Here is a 20,939-nt window from a genome sequence, read left to right as displayed (position 1 = left end):
AGAACTGTCATCTCACTTGTAGAACAGAATGTGCTGTGTTAGTCGTTCAGTCGTGTCCAACTCTTTGCGACCCCCAAGGACTGCAGCCCGCCAGGCTCCTCTGTCCATGAGGATTCTCCAGGCAAGAATGCTGGAGTGGGTTTCCATCCCCTCCTCCAGGGGATCGTCCCAACCCAGGGATTGAACCCAGGTCTCCCACATTGCAGGTGGATTCTTTACTGACCAAGCCACCAGGGAAGCCCCAAACAGAATTAGGTATGATAAATAAGCTTCAGCTTCCCTGGTGGCTCTTGAGAGTCTGTGGACTGCAAGGAGATCAAACCAGTCAATCCTAAAGGAAATCAGTCCTGAATATTCATTGGAAGGACTGATGCTGAAGCTGAAACTCCAATACTTTGGCCACCTAATGTGAAGAACCGACTCACTGGAAAAGACTCTGATGCTGGGAAAGATTAAAGGTGGGAGGAGAAGGGGACAACAGAGGATGAGATGGTTAGATGGCATCACTGACTTGATGGACCAGGAGTGTGAGTAAACTCTGCGAGTTGGTGATGAATAGGGAAGCCTGGTGTGCTGCAGTCCATGGAGTCACAAAGAGTCGGACATGACTGAGCAACTGAACGGAACTGAACTGAAATAAGCTTCAAAACCAGAGTACAGCAAATACAGTTTGGGGTCTCTGGTCAGTTTTGCTGGCACTTATTGATATAATTATAGTTTTCTTAATTTTATGCAATAAATTTTACTTCAACGAATGTTTAAGACAGTGTTTGGCAAAAACTGATCTCATAATTTTTATAAATTCAAATGCAACTCAGTATCCCATGGGCAGAGAATTGTCCTTATTGTCTTAACCAACTGCTAACCAGAACTCTGCCTCTGTTTATATTCACTTTTACTTTGACTGGACATCTCCTAAAATCCCAAGAAGGAAATATTTCTAAGCTATAAGGAACTGGGGATGTGTTTTTCAAAAGTACATTTCTTTTTTTTTTTTTTCTTTTTACCAGTCAAGGAATTTTGAGAAATGTACCATTTGCCTAAGGGCAGATAATTTAAAAGATCTCTCTTGTGATGGCTTCAAATAAGTCAGTGATTGGAAAGCTGATGCATGAATATAAGACATTATTATTCTACACTGACACTTGAGAGGAGGAAACTAGTTAAGGGAATATTTTCCTCCCTAACATTTTATCCCTGCTGAAATAAGTCAAAATACCCAATGTTCTTTGTATTCAGAGGTGACGCTGGTACCAGCACAACTGTCAGCTGCTGTCAATCCCAGGCTATTGGAAGCAATGTCATGGCACTTTAACTTGCTTTTCAGTTTGCTCAGCATGTCTTTGAAGCATCGCCTCTACTCGTCTCTTCTACAGCTCACTGTTCAGCCAAAGTGCTCTATGTTAGCAGGAACTCAGCTAAATACTCAAAAGCTAGTGGACCAGCCTCCTTCTTGTTGAGGTTTTTAAGTCTGTTTTTCAAAGAGAGATCCTCAGACAGGCACCAGCCATACTGCCTGGGGAGCTTGTTACATTGCCTATTCCTGGACCTTATCTCTCGATGGAAGGATTCAGAAACTGGGAATAGGAGAGCAGATAACCAGCATGTTAAGCAAATGCCCCTGGTGACGTCTATGCACTGATGGTTAGGACCTCTGAGTTGAGGGTTTTTACAGTCACCAACTATGTTTTGGTTGAGCCTCATGTATTCCTTTACACACTGGGCTGGGACATTAACAGTCTGTAGAAGCCTATTTCCAGAAATACATCTGGACATCTTCACAAAAGGCAGGTCAGTTCATATGACTCAAAACTTTCCAGAAAACCCCGTCTCTTAAATATTTTATGGCTTATATTTTGAAAATGTCCCATGTGCAATCAAGTATATATCTTTCTAAATGGCTAAATAGATCTGGAACAAAGAAAACAAGCCAAATCCAAAACAGTAATATATTTTTAAAGAAGAAGCACCATATTTCACATATCAGTAACTCTGATATGTTACTGATTTACATATCAGTTACTCTCATTGAATAGTAAGAGTAGAATTATGACCTTTGGTGGGAATGGAAGAATCCCTCACCTTGGCTGATACACAGGCAAGAACTCTTTCAGGTATTTGTTAAGAAAATGAAAATAACTACAGTATCTTGGGCTTCCTTCCAGACAGGTATTCTCTTCGCCCTGCTCAGGGCAGTCTGTACTTCTCCTCTGGTGACCCAGATGCAGCTCCCCAGGCTCAGAACTTCCTTTCCCTCTGTATTGTTTCTGCAACCACAGAGAACATTTCTGCCCATTTTTTAAAAAATGAACTTTTGATTATGAAATAATTACAGGTCTGTTGGAAATTTTTTTTAAAAGAAGAAGTATAGGGAGCTTTCATATGCCCTGTACCCAGATTCCCCACGGGTAATATCTTGCACAACTGTAGTACAGCATCAAAGCCAGGAAGCTGATACTGGTGGCTGGTATGATCTACGGAGTTTCTTCAAATTTGACCAGTTCTACCCCATACTGTGTGTGCTGTGTGTGTGTGTGTGTGTGTGTGCAGATCTATGCAAATTTATCACACGTGTAGATTAGCATAACTACCACTGATACTAAGCTACATAACTCTTCCACCACCCAAGGCTCCCTTGTGCTACTACTTCACAGCCACAGCCAGCCTCCTCTCCCATCATCTCTGTGTGTGTACATGCTCAGTCACTCACTGGTGTTAGACTCTTGGTGACCTCGTGGACTGTAGCCCAAAGGCTCTTCTGTCCATGGAATTGTCCAGGCAAGAATACTGGAATGGGATGCCATTTCCTACTCCATGGATTGAAAGCACATCTCTTGGGTCTCCTGCATTTGTAGGCAGATTCTTTACCACTGTGCCACCTGGGAAGTCCACCACCGTCTCTAACCCTGAGCAATAGCTATTCTGTTCTCCATCTCTATAATTCCATACAATTATTTTTAATAGCATTTTAATAGCCTTGGAGCAACTTCCAACCATGCTGAGCTTCCTGCCTGAACTGTCCAAGTTGTCTCCCAAGGTACCAATGACTGTTTTTGTTCATGCCCTCGTTATAAACTTGCATACATTTTTAGTGGTCTGACTATAAATATAATATTCCTAAAAGCATTATTTTGAATGTACAATTTTGCTGAATGTGTGGTTTTTCAGCAATGTTTATTACGGGAGAGCAGAAATATTCGTATAATGACTCCAACATAATAGAGTTTATTTTTTACCGAAAGAAGAGTTCAAGGAAGATCTTCTGTTCAGTGAGCATTTCTCCTTCAACTGGCAATCAAGTACTTACACTCTCTTCATCTCCTAACTCTGTCACTTTGATGGTTAATTTTATGTGTCAGCTGCACTGGGTCGAGGGTGCCCAGAGGTTGGTTAAACATTATTTCTGGGTGTATCTGCGAGGGAGTTTCTGGATGAGATTATATTTATATTTGAATCAGTACATTGAGTAAAGCAGATTGTTGTCCCTAATGTGGTCAGGCCTTATCGAATCCATTAAAGTCCTAAACAAAATAAAAGGCTGATTACGAAAGAATTCTTTCTTTCTGCCTGACTGTCTGTGAGCTGGGCCATCGGTCTTTTCCTGTGTTTGGACTCAGATGTGGATTGGAATTTACACCACTGTCTCTTTTGGTTCTTAGGTCTTTGGACTTGGACTAGAACTGTACTATTTGCTTTCCTGGATCTCCAGTTTGCCATCTACAGATCTCAGAATTTTCAGTCTCCCTAGCCATGTAAGCCAATTCCTGATAGTAAATCTCTCTCCCTCTCTGTCTATATATATCCTATTAGTTCTGTTTCTCTAGCGAACCCTGCCTAACACAGCTACCCTCTGGGGCCACGCACAACTGCAGTTGTACCTGTCTAGAGGATGGGTGGAGAAGGCAATGGCAACCCACTCCAGTACTCTTGCCTGGAAAATCCCATGGACAGAGGAGCCTGGTGGGCTGCAGTCCATGCGGTCTCTAAGAGTCAGACATGACTGAGCGACTTCACTTTCACTTTTCACTTTCATGCATTGGAGAAGGAAATGGCAACCCACTCCAGTGTTCTTGCCTGGAGAATCTCAGGGATGAGGGAGCCTGGTGGGCTGCCGTATATGGGGTCGCACAGAATTGGACAAAACTGAAGCGACTTAGCAGCAGCAGCAGAGGGTGGGTACACAGAGAATGGGGGAAGCACAGCTACTTCTTTGAGATTTGACTAGAAATGGCCTGATTGCTTTCACTTACAACCCGTTGAATGTGTGAACTCAGTCATGTGGCCACACTAAATCACAACAGGGGTTGAGGAAAGTTGTCTAGTTCAAAGGACATCTCTCTTCTAACTTCTAAAAATTGAGGTTTCCTTAGGAGGAAACACCGGAAGAAGAAATGGCTTTGGGGTAGGCAAAAATAACGTCTGAAATAAGGATGAATGCAAAGATGATACTATAAAAATGTTTACCACAGAATTGTTTATAACAGTGAAAATATTTTAACAATCTAAATAACCTGTAATAAGAGATTGGTTAAATACATTATAATGAATTCATAACATTATAAAATATGATGTTTAAAATGGTATTACAGAAGAAAACATGCTTTAGAATGACATGGAAAATGTTTATAACGCATTGTTAAAGTATGAAAGGCTGGTAATGAAACATATACAATATATTTCCTCTTTTGTAAAACAACAACAGAAGTAGTAGACATGTGCACAGAAGAGAGACTGGATAAGTATACACAACAATTTTAATAAAAATGGTTATCTTTCTCTGGAAAACTATAGGTGATTTTTATTTTCTTCTCTAAAATCTGAATTTTCTAATTTGGGGGGTATATACCAAAAATGTATTACACTTGAAATGGAAATAATAAAAAGTTAGTTAAAATGAAGATCATGAGTATAGATGACCATAAAACTGGTGCCCTGGTTTGAATCCTCACTCTATCACTTACTAGTTATATGACCTTAGATGAGTCATTAACCTTTCTAAGTATTGATTTCCTCATCCACAAAAGGAGAATAGTGGTAATAAAAATACTGACCTCATTGTCTTGTTATGAGACTTAAATAAAATATTGTTCTTATAGTTCAGTATCAGGCCCACAGTAAGTGCTCAAAAAGCTTAACTATTGTTACCATGATCATTATTAATAGTAATAGTACAGTGTCTCAGGGCAACTCAAAGTCATAGGGTTGGAAGGCACATGGAAGTCATTGATGGGTCTTTCCATTCCTGGGCCAAATATCAATCTTCATAAATAAATTCTTGCTTCCCTCAAATCTACATTGCTTTTCATTCACCTCAGTTTGGTACTATCCTGTCCATAAACTTTCAAACATGTTCTTCTTTATCATTCCTATGCAGCCTAAACTCCATCTAATTTTTTAAAATCACAAATTACAATATTATTTCCTTTTAGCAAAAGATTACACCACCAATCAATCATCATTACACATCATTTCTAAAGAATTTGGCTCTTAAGAGACTTCTAAGCAATTAGGATGACAACATTCTTTTTTCTTTTTTTTCTCTGTTGTTATCCAAGTGGTGGTAGGAGCAGAAAGTGAAAGTCACTCAGTCGTGTCCAACTCTTTGCAACCCCCTGGACTATAGTCCATGGAATTCTCCAAGCCAGAATACTGGAGTGGGTAGCCCTTTCCATTCTCCAGGGGATCTTCCCAATCCAGGGATTAAACCCAGGTCTCCTGCATTACAGCTGAGCCACAAGGCAAGCCCATGGCAACTATACAGAACATATCTCTCTTACCACCAGCACACACATACTGATATCTGTCCCCATTCCCAGAGTTCCTTTTATGCAGAGGCAACTCTTCTGGCTCTCTCCAGCACTTCACTAACTCTTCCCCCTCCCCTAGCTAGAACTTCCCTCTTCCTTCTCTTTGGGGAGACTGCCCTGGGCCAGCACTCACTATGGTTAAGTCTGGTTAATTCTGGATGCTGCAGGGGAATCCCATTTGTGTTTGTGTGTGGGTTAGTAGCTTGTCTGGTCCAACTCTTTGGACCCCACCTGCCAGGCTTCTCTGTCCATGCAATTCCCCAGGCAAGAATACTGAGTAGGTAGCCATTCCCTTCTCCAGAGGATCTTCCCAACCCAGGGACCGAATCCACGTCCTTTGCATTGTAGATAGATTCTTTACGGTCAGAGTCACCAGGGAAGCCCATTTGGCATGTCTTTTACCTAGACTTTATCAGTGATAAAGAAAATATTTTATCTCCCTTCTGCTTTATCCTTTGTCTTATTTCTTAATTAGTTCAAAACCTGGATGGGGAAATAAAACACATACATACAGTTTCTTGATAATATCAAAGGATAATGGTGAGTTTTTTGTTGTTGTTTTGCAGGGGGAAGGGTTGATGTGTCTGTTTTGTTTTTACTAACGCTATAGTAGGAAGCAGGCAGGAAGAAAGGTATACTCGACCGTCTAAAGAAGTAAAACTATCTGACTAGGAAAGGAAAGACTAGGTTAGTGGTCAACGTGGATTCAATTTGCATTTTTAGGACATATTAGTGCTTGTCAAACTTTAATAGTGCCAAAGAATTAGCTGGGAATGTTGTTGAAATTAACAATTATTTTGCTTAATCTAATATTTACAATGTGCCTACAATTTCGAAAGCATACATCTATCTGCATAGCATGTTATATTTGCTCACCTGCCCTCACCTCTGAATATCTCTTTCTCATTATCAGCAGGCTTTTGCTGTTTAACAAGCCACACCAAATGTATTGGCTTAAAACAACAACCATTAACATGCTCACAGTTCCCTGGCGTCGGCCCCACTGGGTGATTCCCTTGCTGGTGTTGACTGAGCTTGCTCTTGATCTATGGCCAGCTGCAGGGAGCTCGACTGCTGTTCCCCTGGCAGTGCTGACTGTTGACTTGGGCAATGGAGAGTACTAGACCACATGTTTCTCATCACCAGCCAACTCGCTAGGGCAGGATTGTTCATGTGGCAGCAGAAAGGTTCCACGTATAGGGTGGACCAGCCTACACATGTCAGCTCTTCTCACGTCTCTACCTCCAGTGCTCTTGCCTGGAAAATCCCATGGACTGAGGAGCCCGGTAGGCTGCAGTCCATGGGTCGCTAAGAGTCAGGCACTACTGAGCGGCTTCACTTTCACTTTTTACTTTCGTGCATTGGAGAAGGAACTGGCAACCCACTCCAGTGTTTTTGCCTGGAGAATCCCAGGGACGGGGGAGCCTGGCGGGCTGCTACCTGTGGGGTCGCACAGAGTCTGGCACGACTGAAGTGACTTAGCAGCAGCAGTGGCATGTTGTCTCTACCTGAATCACATTTGCTGCCATCAATCCCACTGGTCAAAAAGAGCTGCATGACCAAGTCCAGCGTCAGTGTGGGACAGAATTACCTAAGTTGTGGATGCTGGATGGGGAAGCATCTGTGGTTGCTTTTGCAATCCGACTGTTCAAGTTCAATTTGGCCTTTAAGGTCCACTTCCCTACCACTCAAAAGTCCCATCAGGCTTATTTTTATCTGCATACTATTACTCTTTACTCCCCTCCTCCTGGAACACTCCTTCTACCTATCACTGGACAGAGACCTGGTCCACTTTCAAAAAGTATGTCCTACTTAAGCTTGTTGTCTAAGTTGGATGGAATCTTGAATTACACAGCACAGCTCATTCAGACATTCAGACTCATTGTTACTTATACACAGGTTGCCTCCAACCTTATTAGATCAGATATTTCTAAAGGATTTTGATTAAGGCTTGCTCATCTTTGCATTCCTGTGACATTCAGCAAATAATTTAAATTTGAAGTCCATTTATGTCACTGGGAATGGAAAATTTTCATTCTTTTTTATGGCTGAGGTAGGAGGTAATATCAAGAGGTTTTTTTAGTTCCTCTTCAATTTCTGCCATAAGGGTGGTGTCATAGGCATATCTGAGGTTATTGATATTTCTCCCAGCAATCTTGATTCCAGCTGTGCTTCATCCAGCCCAGCATTTCTCATGATGTACTCTGCCTATAAATTAAACAAGCAGGGTGACAATATACACCCTTGACATACTCTTTTTCCTATTTGGAACCAGTCTGTTGGTCCATGCCCAGTTCTAACTGTTGCTTCCTGACCTGCATATAGGTTTCTCAAGAGGCAGGTCAGGTGGTCTGATATTCCCATCTCTTTCAGAATTTTCTACAGTTTATTGTGATCCACACAGTCAAAGACTTTGGCATAGTCAATAAAGCAGAAATAGATGTTTTTCTGGAACTCTCTTGCTTTTTCCATGATCCAGTGGATGTTGGCAATTTGATCTCTGGTTCCTCTGCCTTTTCTAAAACCAGCTTGAACATCTGGAAGTTCACAGTTCATATATTGCTGAAGCCTGGCTTCGAGAATTTTGAGAATTACTTTACTAGCATGCGAGATGAGTGCAATTTTTGAGCATTCTTTGGCATTGCCTTTCTTTGGGATTGGAATGAAAACTGACCTTTTCCAGTCCTGTGGCCAGTGCTGAGTTTTCCAAATTTGCTGGCATATTGAGTGCGGCACTTTCACAGCATCATCTTTCAGGACTTGAAATAGCTCAACTGGAATTCCATCACCTCCACTAGCTTTGTGCATAGTGATGCTTTCTAAGGCCCACTTGACTTCACATTCCAGGATGTCTGGCTCTAGGTGAGTGATCACACCATCGTGATTATCTGAGTTGTGAAGATCTTTTTTGTACAGTTCTTCTGTGTATTCTTGCCACCTCTTCTTAATATCTTCTGCTTCTGTTAGGTCCATACCATTTATGTCCTTTATCGAGCCCATCTTTGCATGAAATGTTCCCTTGGTATCTCTAATTTTCTTGAAGAGATCTCTAGTCTTCCCCATTCTGTTGTTTTCCTCTATTTCCCTGCATTGATCATGCTGCATAAGATCATGGCATCTGGTCCCATCACTTCATGGGAAATAGATGAGGAAACAGTGGCTGACTTTATTTTTTGGGGCTCCAAAATCACTGCAGATGGTGATCACAGCCAGGAAATTAAAAGACGCTTACTCCTTGGAAGAAAAGTTATGACCAACCTAGATAGCATATTCAAAAGCAGAGACATTACTTTGCCAACAAAGGTCCGTCTAGTCAAGGCTATGGTTTTTCCAGTAGTCATGTATGGATGTGAGAGTTGGACTGTGAAGAAAGCTGAGCACCGAAGAACTGATGCTTTTGAACTGTGGTGCTGGAGAAGATGCTTGAGAGTCCCTTGGACTGCAAGGAGATCCAACCATTCCATCCTAAAGGAGACCAGTCCTGGGTGTTCATTGGAAGGACTGATGCTGAGGCTGAAACTCCAATACTTCAGCCACCTCATGCAAAGAGCTGACTCACTGGAAAAGACCCTGATGCTGGGAGGGATTGGGGGCAGGAGGAGAAGGGGACGACAGAGGATGAGATGGCTGGCTGGCATCACCAACTTGATGCACATGAGTTTGGGTGAAGTCTGGGAGTTGGTGATGGACAGGGAAGCCTGGCGTGCTGTGATTCATGGGGTCGCAAAGAGTTGGACACGACTGAGCGACTGAACTGAACTGATGAGGTAATATTCCATTGTGTGTATGTGTGTATATATATATATATATATATATATATATATATAGAGAGAGAGAGAGAGAGAGAGAGAGAGAGATAGGGCACATTTTCTTTATCCATTAATCTGTTGATGGACACTTAGGTTGCTTCTATTCTTGGCAATTGTAAATAATGCTGCTATGAATATTAAGGTGCATGTATCTTTTCTATTAGTGTTTCTTTTTTTAAAAAAATACACCTAGGAGTGGACTTGCTGGGTCATACAGTAGTTCTGGCTTCCCTGGTGGCTCAGACAATAAAGAATCTGCCTGCAATGTGGGAGACCTAGGTTTGATCCCTGGGTTGGGAAGATCCCTGGAGAAGAGAACGGCTACCCACTCCAGTATTCTTGCCTGGAGAATTTCATGGACAGAGGAGTCTGGTGGGCTACAGTCCCTGGGGTTGCAAAGACTCAGACATGACTGAGTGACTAACACACACACACACACACATACACACACAGTAGTTTTACTTTTAGTTTTTTTGAGAAACCTCCACAGCATTTTCCCCACAGTGACTGCATCAATTTACATGCCTACCAACAATGCAGGAAGGTTCCCTTCTCTCAACATCCTTGTCATTATTTATTTGTATTCTTTTTGACAATAGCCATCCTAAGAAGTGTTAGGTGGTATGGCATGGTGGCGTTGATTTGCCTTTCTCTAATGATTAGTGATGTTGAACATCTTTTCATGCACTTGTTGGCCATCTGCATTAAAAGTAGGTATTCTTATTGCTTCTTTTTACACATTAGTAAAATGAAAAACAGAGAAGTAAAGTAACTTGATTACAGAGCCAGGAAGCCTAAGATCAGGATTTGAATCCATTTCTCTTGAACTCAAGAGCCTAGCCTTTTTAATTTGGAGAAGGAAATGGCAACCCACTCCAGTACTCTTGCCTAGAGAATTCTGTGGTCAGAGGAGCCTGGTAGGCTGCTGTCCATGGGATCGCACAGAGTCGGACACGACTGAAGCAACTTAGCAGCAGCAGCAGCAGCAGCCTTTTCAATTAGTTTCCTAATGGAATGAAAATAAATGGTGTTGAATATGCCATATGCAGGTAATTAGGAACTGAACAAAGACAGTATGTTTATCCACTTTGGAATGCAAGTCACGCTTTTTAGGGCTTCTCATAGAGATGAGCTCAGAGTTTTGATTCAGATCAGTGGGTTCACAAGCTATTCTCACTTCTCTGTACAAAGTTTTCAGACTCTAGAAAACTGAATCATTGATAAAATTATTCTAGACTCACAAAAAGCTGAAAAAAATCTAGAATGCTAACTCATTATTGTCTAGGGAGATAGAGAAGTTACAACCACACCAGCACAGGTGTCAGATGGGTAGCATGGTCTTTTATCAACAGGGAAACCAAGATGAAAAGGCTGCAGAGTGTATTTACTTCCTTCCTTCTGAAGAGGATTTGAGTCCATTGCAAAGGGAGTGGTTTTTTAAAGCAATACAGTCACTGATGAGGCATGGTGAGTCATTCTTGATGAAAAGGCTAAATCTGCCAAGCTGACAGAAAGACTCATATTGAGTCATTAGTACTCCATCTCTTTTGAGCAGTACTGGGGAAATTCTTCTTTGTCAACGACCCCACTTTCAATATTCCATAAGGACATCAGTATTGATTGGGCTCCCCTTTCTTGGTTTCGGATTGTGAAGTCTGCTCTATTCTGATTCTTCTGACTCTGATTACTTCCTCCCCAGCATCACAGTAGCAATTTGGGCAGCTGTCACCAGGAGATGACAATGCCTCAGACTTAGTTACATAGGGAATGGGTAATTGGTCAATCTTCCAGGAGGTGCGAATAACTCAGGGAGGATAATGTTACCAGGTAAAGTGAATGATGTTTTAAAAACACTTTTTTTTCCACATGTGAAAAATGTGACAACAACTGATATTGTGAAAGAAATAAATCCAAACACCTAGTGTAGTAGTCAGGATTGAATGCTGGTAGTGGACATAGCTCTAGGTATTTAACTGTGAAAGGACTTAATGTAGGGAATAAGGTGTTTACAAAATCATTGAGGGGTCAAGGGATATGGACTCTAGACTGGGCCTCTGGAAATGCATTCTAGAATACTACAGAACTGACCTACCAGGGGAGCTACCACCTCTGGGGCTACTGCTAGGGCTGCTGATGTCAAGAACCCAGAGCTGAGATTGTGTTCGTGGTATCAGGAGGCCATACTGCCTCTGGATCCCAGGACCAAAAATTCCATGTCTCTACTGCCTTGTTTGCCAGTGACAATCAACAGTCAAAAAAAAAAAAAAAAAAAAAGCAGGAAATGTCTTCCACCTTCTAAGTCTCATGGAAGTACATCTAATTGGCTAAACTTAATTTGTTTCTAAAGTGCTAGTTGGGAGTCCAGAGAATGTAGTTTATAATTGTCCAGTTTCTAGTAAGGGGGCTTCCCTAGTGGCTCAGACAGTAAAGAATCTGCCTGCAATGCAGGAGACTTGGGTTGGGAAGATACGGTGGAAAAATGAATGGCAACCCACTCCAGTATTCTTGCCTGGAGAATTCCATGGACAGAGGAGCCTGGCGTGCTACAGTCCATGAGGTTACAAAGAACTGGACAAGGCTGAGCAACCAACACTTTCACTTCTAGTAAGACCCATGAGGAGGGGGCTGAGCGAGACAGTGCACACTCTCCACACTCAGGGTCAAGTGACACACGCACTGCCATGGCCACACATGGCTGCAACAGCAGAAACCAGGTCTCCCACTTGCTGAGTGCTCCATCAGTGCAAGTACTGGGCTGAGTTCTTTACACCCGTCATTCCTTCCCTGCACTATCATTAGGTTCCTTTCACAAAGGAGAGCGCTGGGGTCTCTCTAGAGAGACAGTAAATTGCGCAAGTTTATGCTGGTGCTGACTTCCCTATAGCTCAAATGGTAAAGAATCTGCCTGCAATGCAGGAGAGCAGGGTTCGATTCCTGGGTCGGGAAGATCCTCTGGAGAAGGGAACGGCAATCCACTCTAGTTATTTTTTCCTGTAGAATCCCATGGACAGAGAAGCCTGGTGGACTACAGTCCATGGGGTCACAAAGAGTCAGACACAACTGACTGACTAACACACACATGCTGGAGGAAGAGGAGGAGCCAGCCTCTGAGTTCCGTCTGCCTGATTCCAGAGGCTACTTTCTTATTGCTACTTGACCACTAGCCACCCAGGTCTTTATCACTGCTCCCCCACCCACCATCACTCTGAGCCAAGGGCCTCTGAAACTCTCTTCACTCTCTGTTAAGTGCAGCGAGCCTCAGGCTCTGGGCCAGTTCACAGACTCCTGAGAAGTCTCCCACAGCTTTCCTCTTGGTCCCTGCTTTTGAAGTTATTGCAATAATCTCAGTTTTCCTGCTTGGAAGAAGCTTTCTCTACCCACCTCTCCTCCTTCTGGAAAAAGAATTGCTTTACTCATCCCAAGGAAGGTCTTCATTTCCCTTCTGCTACATCCACATCTACTTTTATTTCATCTCTCTCCATCTGAAATACAGATGAAGGCAAGACCAGGCTCTCTGAATTCTGAGTCTAAGCAAAATGCAATTACTATATTTCTTTTTTCTTGTTCTAATCACAGGAGACTTTTCTGAGAAACCTAGTTACTGATTCTAGTTACTCCCTTACTTCCTACTTCCAACTCCGCTTTGAAGCTTGACATTGGTGTGAAAGGTATTTTGCTTCAAATTGCTTAAGAGGTCTCATTAATGCGGTTGACGACAGCCATATCCTGTCATGCTTTGTGAGACTTGTCATTTCCCCTACCCTGAAAATTTAGAACACATGTGAAAGGAAAGACAAAGTGATGTGGTCATTATTTGTTTATTTGCATCTGTCTTTGGAAAATATTTCCTTAATTTGAAATACCCTCATCTCATGAGGTGTCACTGATTTGTCTCTGGCTCTCTCCCCTCTCTTCATATCTGGGTTCATTCAGCAACCATCAAATGATAAGCAATCTCTGGGACTCATTCTAATTATTTATTCATTCAAATCTGTGAATGCTTACCATGTGCCAGACATCACGCTAACTGCTAGAAGAGTAGGTGAATAAATAGTCATAGTTTCTGTCTTCCAGGAGGTTCCATTCTAGACATCACCAAAGCAGTTTTAAGTAAATATATAAGGAATTTGCCTGCAATGCAGGAGACACGGGTTGGATCCCTGGTTGGGGGAAGATCCTCTGGAGAAGGGAATTGTTAACCACTCCAGTATTCTTGCCTGGAGAATCCCATGGGCAGAGGAGCCTGAGAGTCTATAGTCCATAAGGTTGCAAAGAGTCTGACAGGACTGAAGTGACTTAGCATGCACACACACATGCCTTCTTTCTGCATGAGCCTCCATTTGCATAACAGTCACCCCTCTAAGAAGTAGGAATGCATCTAAAGTTTACTCACTTGTCCATTTTCAAAATGAGACTTCCAGCACTGTGTTCAAAGTCAGGTACTACTCCAAAAGCTTACATTCTATCTTTCTAAGTATGTTTACTCTCTGGTCCTCGGTTAACTGATTAGCTCTATTAAGTGCAATAAAGTTCTGCCATTTGGGCTGATTTTTACCTCAGGCAGAGGACTGATTTCCAAAGGAGAGCTTAAGTTAGTGATAGTATATACTGCTTGATAACCTCCAGATTCAGTTTTGAGGTATGAGCCATCAATAAATAATATTAGACCACAGTTCTCAGTGGCATTCTCTAATACATTTGAGTCACATACAGAAGATCCTCTAACAAAGGCAAGACAATTGTGCTGTTCACCTTCCTCTGGCAGAGTGGCATAATTCAGTGTTGGAGTGGTGATTAGCTAGTACTGTGAGAGTACAAGGGTAACAATGTTACAGGAGGTGAATCAGCTGGCTGAAAAGTGTTGCATGTTCTCAGCCAGCATTAATGTCTGTCCTATATGAGGAACTATGAAGTCAAATGAGGATCCTAGAGCTAGTTCAGTAAAAACATCAACAATTACTTATTTTTCTTAAGCAACAGCTACTATTATGGGGAATAAATCTTTGCAATGAGGTCAAGAGTCTGGCAATAGATTTTTGATGGTTCCCATGAAGTTGAATTAAAACCCCAAGGGTTTGTCCAGATTACTTATGCACATATAGACAAAAGGGATTTTTGTATTTAGAAATACCAGTAAATGAAGCTATTGAAGAATTTTTTCCCTTTTTCAGAGAACCTTTCTGAAAAAGGAAAACACTTTCAATATACTGACTTATCTTTGAACACTTGAGGTGAATAAATACAGATAGCTGAGCAAAAATGACAGGGTTTAATTTAGTAATAGTAGCATCCCTGTCTACCGGGAATTGATAAGGCTGACCATCTGCACATAAGCAGCCATTTTTCCTGGAGGAAAAGAGATTGTAAGCTTAGACAACCTCAGGAGAGCTGGAAATAGTTGGTTAAAAGAGATGTTTGTTCTCTTTGTGTTTCAAGACCACTCTGAACATAGACCCAACAAATTTTCCACCCTTGGCAGGTGAATGAATTTGAGTGAACGCCCTCTAGATCAAAGACAAACTCTCAGAACAAAAATCAAGAGGAAAGTCGAAGCTCATCCAGTTTCATTGGTGACTCACAACAAAGGTTGTCCAAATGGATGCTGGTCTGGTAAGAACAGCCCTCATTAGATCAATATTCATCAGTCTGGGACACTGGTTCGAACAACAGGTTTAGAGGACCTGTGTCTGTGTTCTATGTTATGATTCTTCTTCTTATGACAACACTTTCAAAGAGCACAATACAAAATAGAAGTATGAAAGAGAACCAGAAAGCATGGAAAGGAATGGTCTGATTCCAAGGATGTCAAATATACTGGAACCAATAACAAAACCTGGGTACCAAACTTAGAATAAATAGTTGAAGAACTCAACACAAAAACAGTGGAGCCCACATTTGGCACTTACTTACCATGTTGAGACAGACTTGACAGCCACAAGCAGGGGGGCATTAGGGTATCTGTGAGAACCTCATCCGGATGAAGGCTGGGGTCCATGGTGATGGACAGAGCAGACCATGTCTCAGTGGAGTCTCCAGGAAAACTATGGAAATGAATGAAAACCATCCAAATAACAGAAACTTCAGAACTAGCAAGTTCTAAAACAAATTCAGAACTTGCTAGTGTAACAGATTTAGTTATCATCACTTGCATTTGGCAGACTCAAAGGCAGGCAGGGGAGTGGAAAAGCTTTATGTTAGAAAAGGGGAAGGGTTCAGGTGTGCTCTGATTGGAGACTGTTGGCAAGGGGAAGCTGTTGAACATCTATTATATAGATGCTCAGCGCTGTGCTTTGAACACAGGTGTCAAACATAACCCTCGTCAATGAGGAGCTCACACTCTAGTTGAGGAAGACAGAAAATTATCAACAGAAATGCAATTTGGCAAGTATCATGGCTGATAAATGGCAGGATGGTCATTTATCCTACTGTGAACACACAGTAGGAACAGTGGTCGAGTGTGAAAGCTTTAGTCATTCAGTTATGTCCTTTGGGACCCCATGGACTGTAGTCCACCAGGTTCTCTGTCTATAGAATTCTCCAGGCAAGAACAGTGGAGTGAGTTGCTATTTCCTTCTGCAGGGGATCTCTCCAACCAAAGGATCAAACCTAGCTCTCCTGCATTGCAGAAAAATTCTTTACTGTCTGAGCCACCAGGTTACCTGTTAAACAATGAGTCCCAGAGGAGTGGGGTGTGGTGGGGGTTGGGGATTGGGAGGGAATGGTCTGATTTGTAAAGATTACTGATTTCAGTGGATTTCCATGGTGTAAATACTCCCACCCTGGCCAGTTTTAATTTACCAGTAGGATGCCACTAAACAGGTTGTTGGAAAGAGACATGTAAGGTGCCATTATATCCTGTTTCCACCATACAGTACAGCAGATGCAAATAATCTCAAGAGCACAGATAATAGTAAAATGTAGAAAAATAATTAGGAAATTATGAGTTTGAGTGTCTACTATATTTTGTTTTTAAGACAATTGGCTGAATTGTAAACCTACAATTAAGAGCCACTGTATTTAAAAACCAACTCACAAAATTATTGAACATTTAACAATCACCTCTTGAAAGAGAATATGAACTATTGTAAATGGGCCCCAGCATACCACTAGAAAAGAGTAATTTCGAGAATTATTGTAGGCTCACCTAGAGTGAAGACTGCAAGGAAATCAATGGGAGGGATCCTGCCTTTTCATCTCCATCTCAAGCACCTAGTGCTAGGTTGTTGAAAAGTCAAAAGTAACTCATTAATTCAATATATATGTATATTTAAATTTGAGCTCCTACTATATTCTGGGCACTTTTCCAGGCATTTGGGGAGTATCACAGCAAATACCAGCTGGTGGCTCAGAGGTTAAAACATCTGCCTGCAATGTGCGAGACCTGGGTTCGATCCCTTGGGAAGATCCCCTGGAGAAGGAAATGGTATTCAGTATTCTTGCCTGGAGAATCTCACGGACGGAAGAGCCTGGCGGGCTACAATCCATGGGGTCACAAGGAGTCGGACACGACTGAGCAGCTTCACTTTCACTTTTCACAGCAAATACCAAGGCCCTGCCCTTTAGAGGGTTTACATTCTTTTGGGTATGTCTCTATGTGTATGTTTGTTATAAACGTCTCATATCAGGAGGTGGATGATAAGTGTTATGGCCAAAAATTTTGTGGTGCAAAGGAGAAAAGGAGTGGGAGCATTGTTATTTCAAATGGGGTTTTCCAGACAACTGTCAATGTTGAGATCTAAGAAGGAAGGGATGAACGGGTCCGGAATCTGAGAAACATTGCCTGAGTAAGGCTGAAGAGCAGACTCAGATATTTCACCATTCAACAGGACTGAGATACAGCGTAACCTAGGAAATTTTTTCTTCAGGGAAGCCACTCACTTGGCCCTAACTCTCCTCAGCCGCTCCTCTCAGGTGCGAAGTCCTTCCTCAAGTCCGTGGGCAGGGCTAATTTTCGGTACTGGTTGAAGCCTACCAAACGACCAGACACGCTTGCGCAGGCGCAAATGCTCCGCTTTCAGGCACACTATTAGGAGCAGTTCGCGCATGTGCGAGAACGAGACGGAGGTTTTTGTCCCAAGGCCTTCCCGTACCGTCCAGGAGGTGGGTCGCCTCCTGGTTCCGGGGTGTACTTGTGTGTCAGTTGTGCTCCAGTCTCCGACAGCTTTCGCCACTACGGACATGAACCGCGAGCTCTTCGCGGCGGGCGAGCGGCTGGTGTCGCCGGCTTACGTGCGGCAGGGCTGTGAGGCCCGCCGCTCGCACGAGCACCTCATGCGGCTACTTCTGGAGAAGGTACTGGCTCTGGGGTCCCTCCCCAACCGCCGCGCCCCCCCGGCTCCGGCTCCGCCCAGCGCCCCTGTTAGTTCCAGGACAGGCCCCACCCGCTCGTATTTGCTGTCTGAACCTGTCCCCAGAGCCTGTCACAGATTGGCATTGCCCTGTGCCGGCTTGCACCGCTCAGGTCCTTCTCAGCTTCGCCAGTGCCGCAAAGCCCAGAGAGCGTTATTAGGGGATACGAGGTGGTTGGGATTTTGAGCCACCCGCCTCGCCCCCCTCCTTTTCTTTTTTTTTTTCTAACTTCGGGTTGGAGAAGAGAGGGGGAGGGACCACATGATTTAGTTTTTTGTTTGCGGGTAGGGCAAAGTTCGCCTCTTCCAACTTTCACTACTCCCAGGAAACACGTGATGTTTATATAAACTTAGGTTTATTAACTGGAAGGGCTTACCTGGTGGCAAAGAATCCGCCCGCCAATGCCGGAGACGTAGGTTCCATTCCTGGGTCGGGAAGACCTCCTGGGGAAGGAAATGGTAACCCACTCCCAATTTTCTTGCCTGGAGAATCCAGGCTCCATGGACAAAGGAGCCTGGTGGGCTGCAGTCCATGGGGTCTCAAAGAGTCAGACAGGACTTAGCGACAAAACAACAAGGCACTTAAAATCCGTCAATCCTAAAGGAAATCAACACTGAATATTCATTGAAAGGACTGATGCTGAAGCCCCAATGCTTTGGCCACCTGATGCAAGGAGCCGACCCATTGGAAAAGACCGCGAAGCTGGGAAAGATTGAAGGCAAAAGAAGGGGGCGGCAGAGGATGAGATGGTTAGGTAGCACCCACGGGATGGACAGGAATTTGATCAAAGTCTGGAAGATTGTCGAGGACAGAGGAGCCTGGGGTGCTGCAGTCCTTGGGGTCTCAAAAGAGTCGGACCCCTTAGTGACTGAACAACATGCTAACTCACAGCAAGTATTGCTGAGGAACTTCACAGGTCTCCTGGTTCTTGCCAGCATCCTGAATTTTAATCTCAGTACAGTTTGGCAACCCTAGTTTTAACACCCTGGTTTGAAAAATCCTAGTTGAAGATAAGGTTTATTTGTCTTCAGTTACTTTAAACTTAAAAGTTTAAACCTGAGTAAATCTCATTGTATGCATTTATCATCACTTCTTGCACCAGTCTGTAGATAATTGTAACGGATTGTAACAAACGTTTTGCCTCCTGGGAGTTTCTTCATAGTGTTGAATTCATGTCTGAATTTTAGAAAGCAAGAAGCAGAACAGAATGTGCATGGAAAAGTTTTAAAGTTCGTTGAAGTAGGGTTCTAGGGAATGATGGTTTTTAAAATATAGTCATAAGCTTTTTTTTCCCTCCTGTTTTAAGGGCAAGTGTCCAGAGGATGGTTGGGATGAAAGTACGCTTGAACTCTTTTTACATGAACTTGCAATTATGGACAGCAACAATTTCCTGGGCAATTGTGGTGTGGGAGAAAGGGAAGGAAGAGTGGCATCTGCATTAGTTGCTCGGCGACATTACAGGTATGTTTTAAGTGCAAAGCATTTCTTTTTTCTTTGTTAAAAACCATGGTGGCAGTATTAATAATATTAAATTATAAAATGTTCATTTGTAACCTACTTCTTGTTTAAATGGACATGTGAACTAGCTGCAACAGGGAGATGGAAACAATTTATCTGAGTATCTTTTTTAAGACAGTAGGGTAAAAGTTCTAGTATGTGGTGGTTATCCTGTCAAGTCTGGGTTGTTAAAAACACTGGCTGTATGTTGTGTTAACAGTGTTTAACCTAACCTATTTGGTTATAAGAGTTTAAAGTGTGTTAGGGTTGTTTATAATTTTCCATGTTTCTTTTCTAACATTGCAAATTTTTTTAATAGAATTCTATATGGATAGAACTTTCCATCATTCACATCTAAATTGAATCCCATTATATGAGTATCCTGCTTTGTTGCAGCAGGTGTAGGAAAGGTATATTTAATTTCAGGTTATTAAATCACTCTTTTCTTTTGTATTATTTCAGAAAACATTATTCCATCAATTCTGACAATGATTTAGTTGTCAGTGGTTTGAAATATGATTATTTCTCTGTTCTTCAACCTTTCCTTGAAAAATAGGTAAACTCTTTAAAACTCATGTCTTCCATGATTTTAAATCATGATGAAATTTTCCTCGGGGTAGTAGAATTTTATTTCAGCCCAAACTGTTGTCAAAGCTAATGATAACGAATGTATGAGCTATATGAAAAATTCATGGTTAAAAGTAAGCTGATAACATGGTTGATAATATATGTTAAAAAAAAGCTTTGTACCTGAGGTTGCAGTGGTAATGGAGTATGACACTAGTGTTCCGTGATAATTCCTATGTGCAGTTTCTAATCTAGGCAACTATAAATGATAAATAAATTTAAAATGAATGGTTTGTGCACCAATTTTCAAGGAGCATATAATTCTTCTAAACGTAAGGCAGTATTTGAAACATCGGTTCATCTGTGTTGGAACTTAACTCACTGCTCTGATTAGGAAAATGGAAAGAAGATAATTTAATATTGCATATATTCTGGTTTTCCATTGCTGTATAACAAACCACTTCAAAACATAGTGGCTTAAAGCAGTCACTTATTGTTGTCTCTCACAGTTCTATAGGTTACCTGGACTCAGCAGGTAATTATTGCTTCAGGTCTCTCACGTATACAGTCCAGCTGAGAGTTTAGTCATCTGAAGGTTCAACTGGGCAGTTTATCCAAGTTCAGTCGCTTAGATGGCTGGGAATTGAGATGGCCTCTCCAAGTGGCTTGACTTGGGTTTCCACCAGCATGGCAACTGGATTTGAAGAGAGAAACCCTCTCCTCCTCTCCCCAGCCTCCCCTTGAGCAAACCCTTCAAGAGGCCAGGTAGAAGCTTTAAGACTTCTTATGACCTAGCTCAGAAGTTCCACACCATCATGTCTGCTTGATTCTTCCAGACCAAACACATCACTGAGGCCAGCCCAGATTCAATCTGAGGAGTTAGACTCCATCTCTTGGTGTGGCAGTGGCA

General features: G+C 42.3%; 1 protein-coding gene and 1 long non-coding RNA gene across 3 annotated transcripts in view; one reads left to right on the top strand and one right to left on the bottom strand.

Annotated features, from left to right (window-relative positions):
* Positions 1–10,058: 10,058 nt before the first annotated feature.
* On the bottom strand, positions 10,059–17,617 carry LOC138442113 (uncharacterized). Its single transcript, XR_011257552.1, has 3 exons — positions 17,495–17,617; positions 15,527–15,657; positions 10,059–10,622 (listed from the first exon to the last, which is right to left on the bottom strand). It is a non-coding gene; the product is annotated as an uncharacterized lncRNA (long non-coding RNA).
* A 37-nt stretch (positions 17,618–17,654) lies between these two features.
* The window catches only part of SEPSECS (Sep (O-phosphoserine) tRNA:Sec (selenocysteine) tRNA synthase), a 38,373-nt gene continuing 35,088 nt past the window's right edge, over positions 17,655–20,939 (top strand). Inside the window, exons 1-2 of one of the 2 annotated variants that reach the window (XM_069593012.1) lie at positions 17,655–17,908; positions 19,272–19,426. In XM_069593012.1, coding sequence (XP_069449113.1) covers positions 17,660–17,908; positions 19,272–19,426 — 404 coding nt within the window. In that variant the 5' untranslated portion in view covers positions 17,655–17,659. Of the gene's footprint in view, positions 17,909–18,333; positions 18,424–19,271; positions 19,427–20,939 lie in introns of those variants that run through there. The other variant, XM_069593014.1, reaches the window with a different exon arrangement.

Source organism: Ovis canadensis, chromosome 6 (genome assembly GCF_042477335.2).
Source record: "Ovis canadensis isolate MfBH-ARS-UI-01 breed Bighorn chromosome 6, ARS-UI_OviCan_v2, whole genome shotgun sequence".
Classification (NCBI taxonomy): domain Eukaryota; kingdom Metazoa; phylum Chordata; class Mammalia; order Artiodactyla; family Bovidae; genus Ovis; species Ovis canadensis.
The sequence above is the reverse complement of the archived record's forward strand: the minus strand, read 5'-3'. Positions and strand labels throughout refer to the sequence as shown.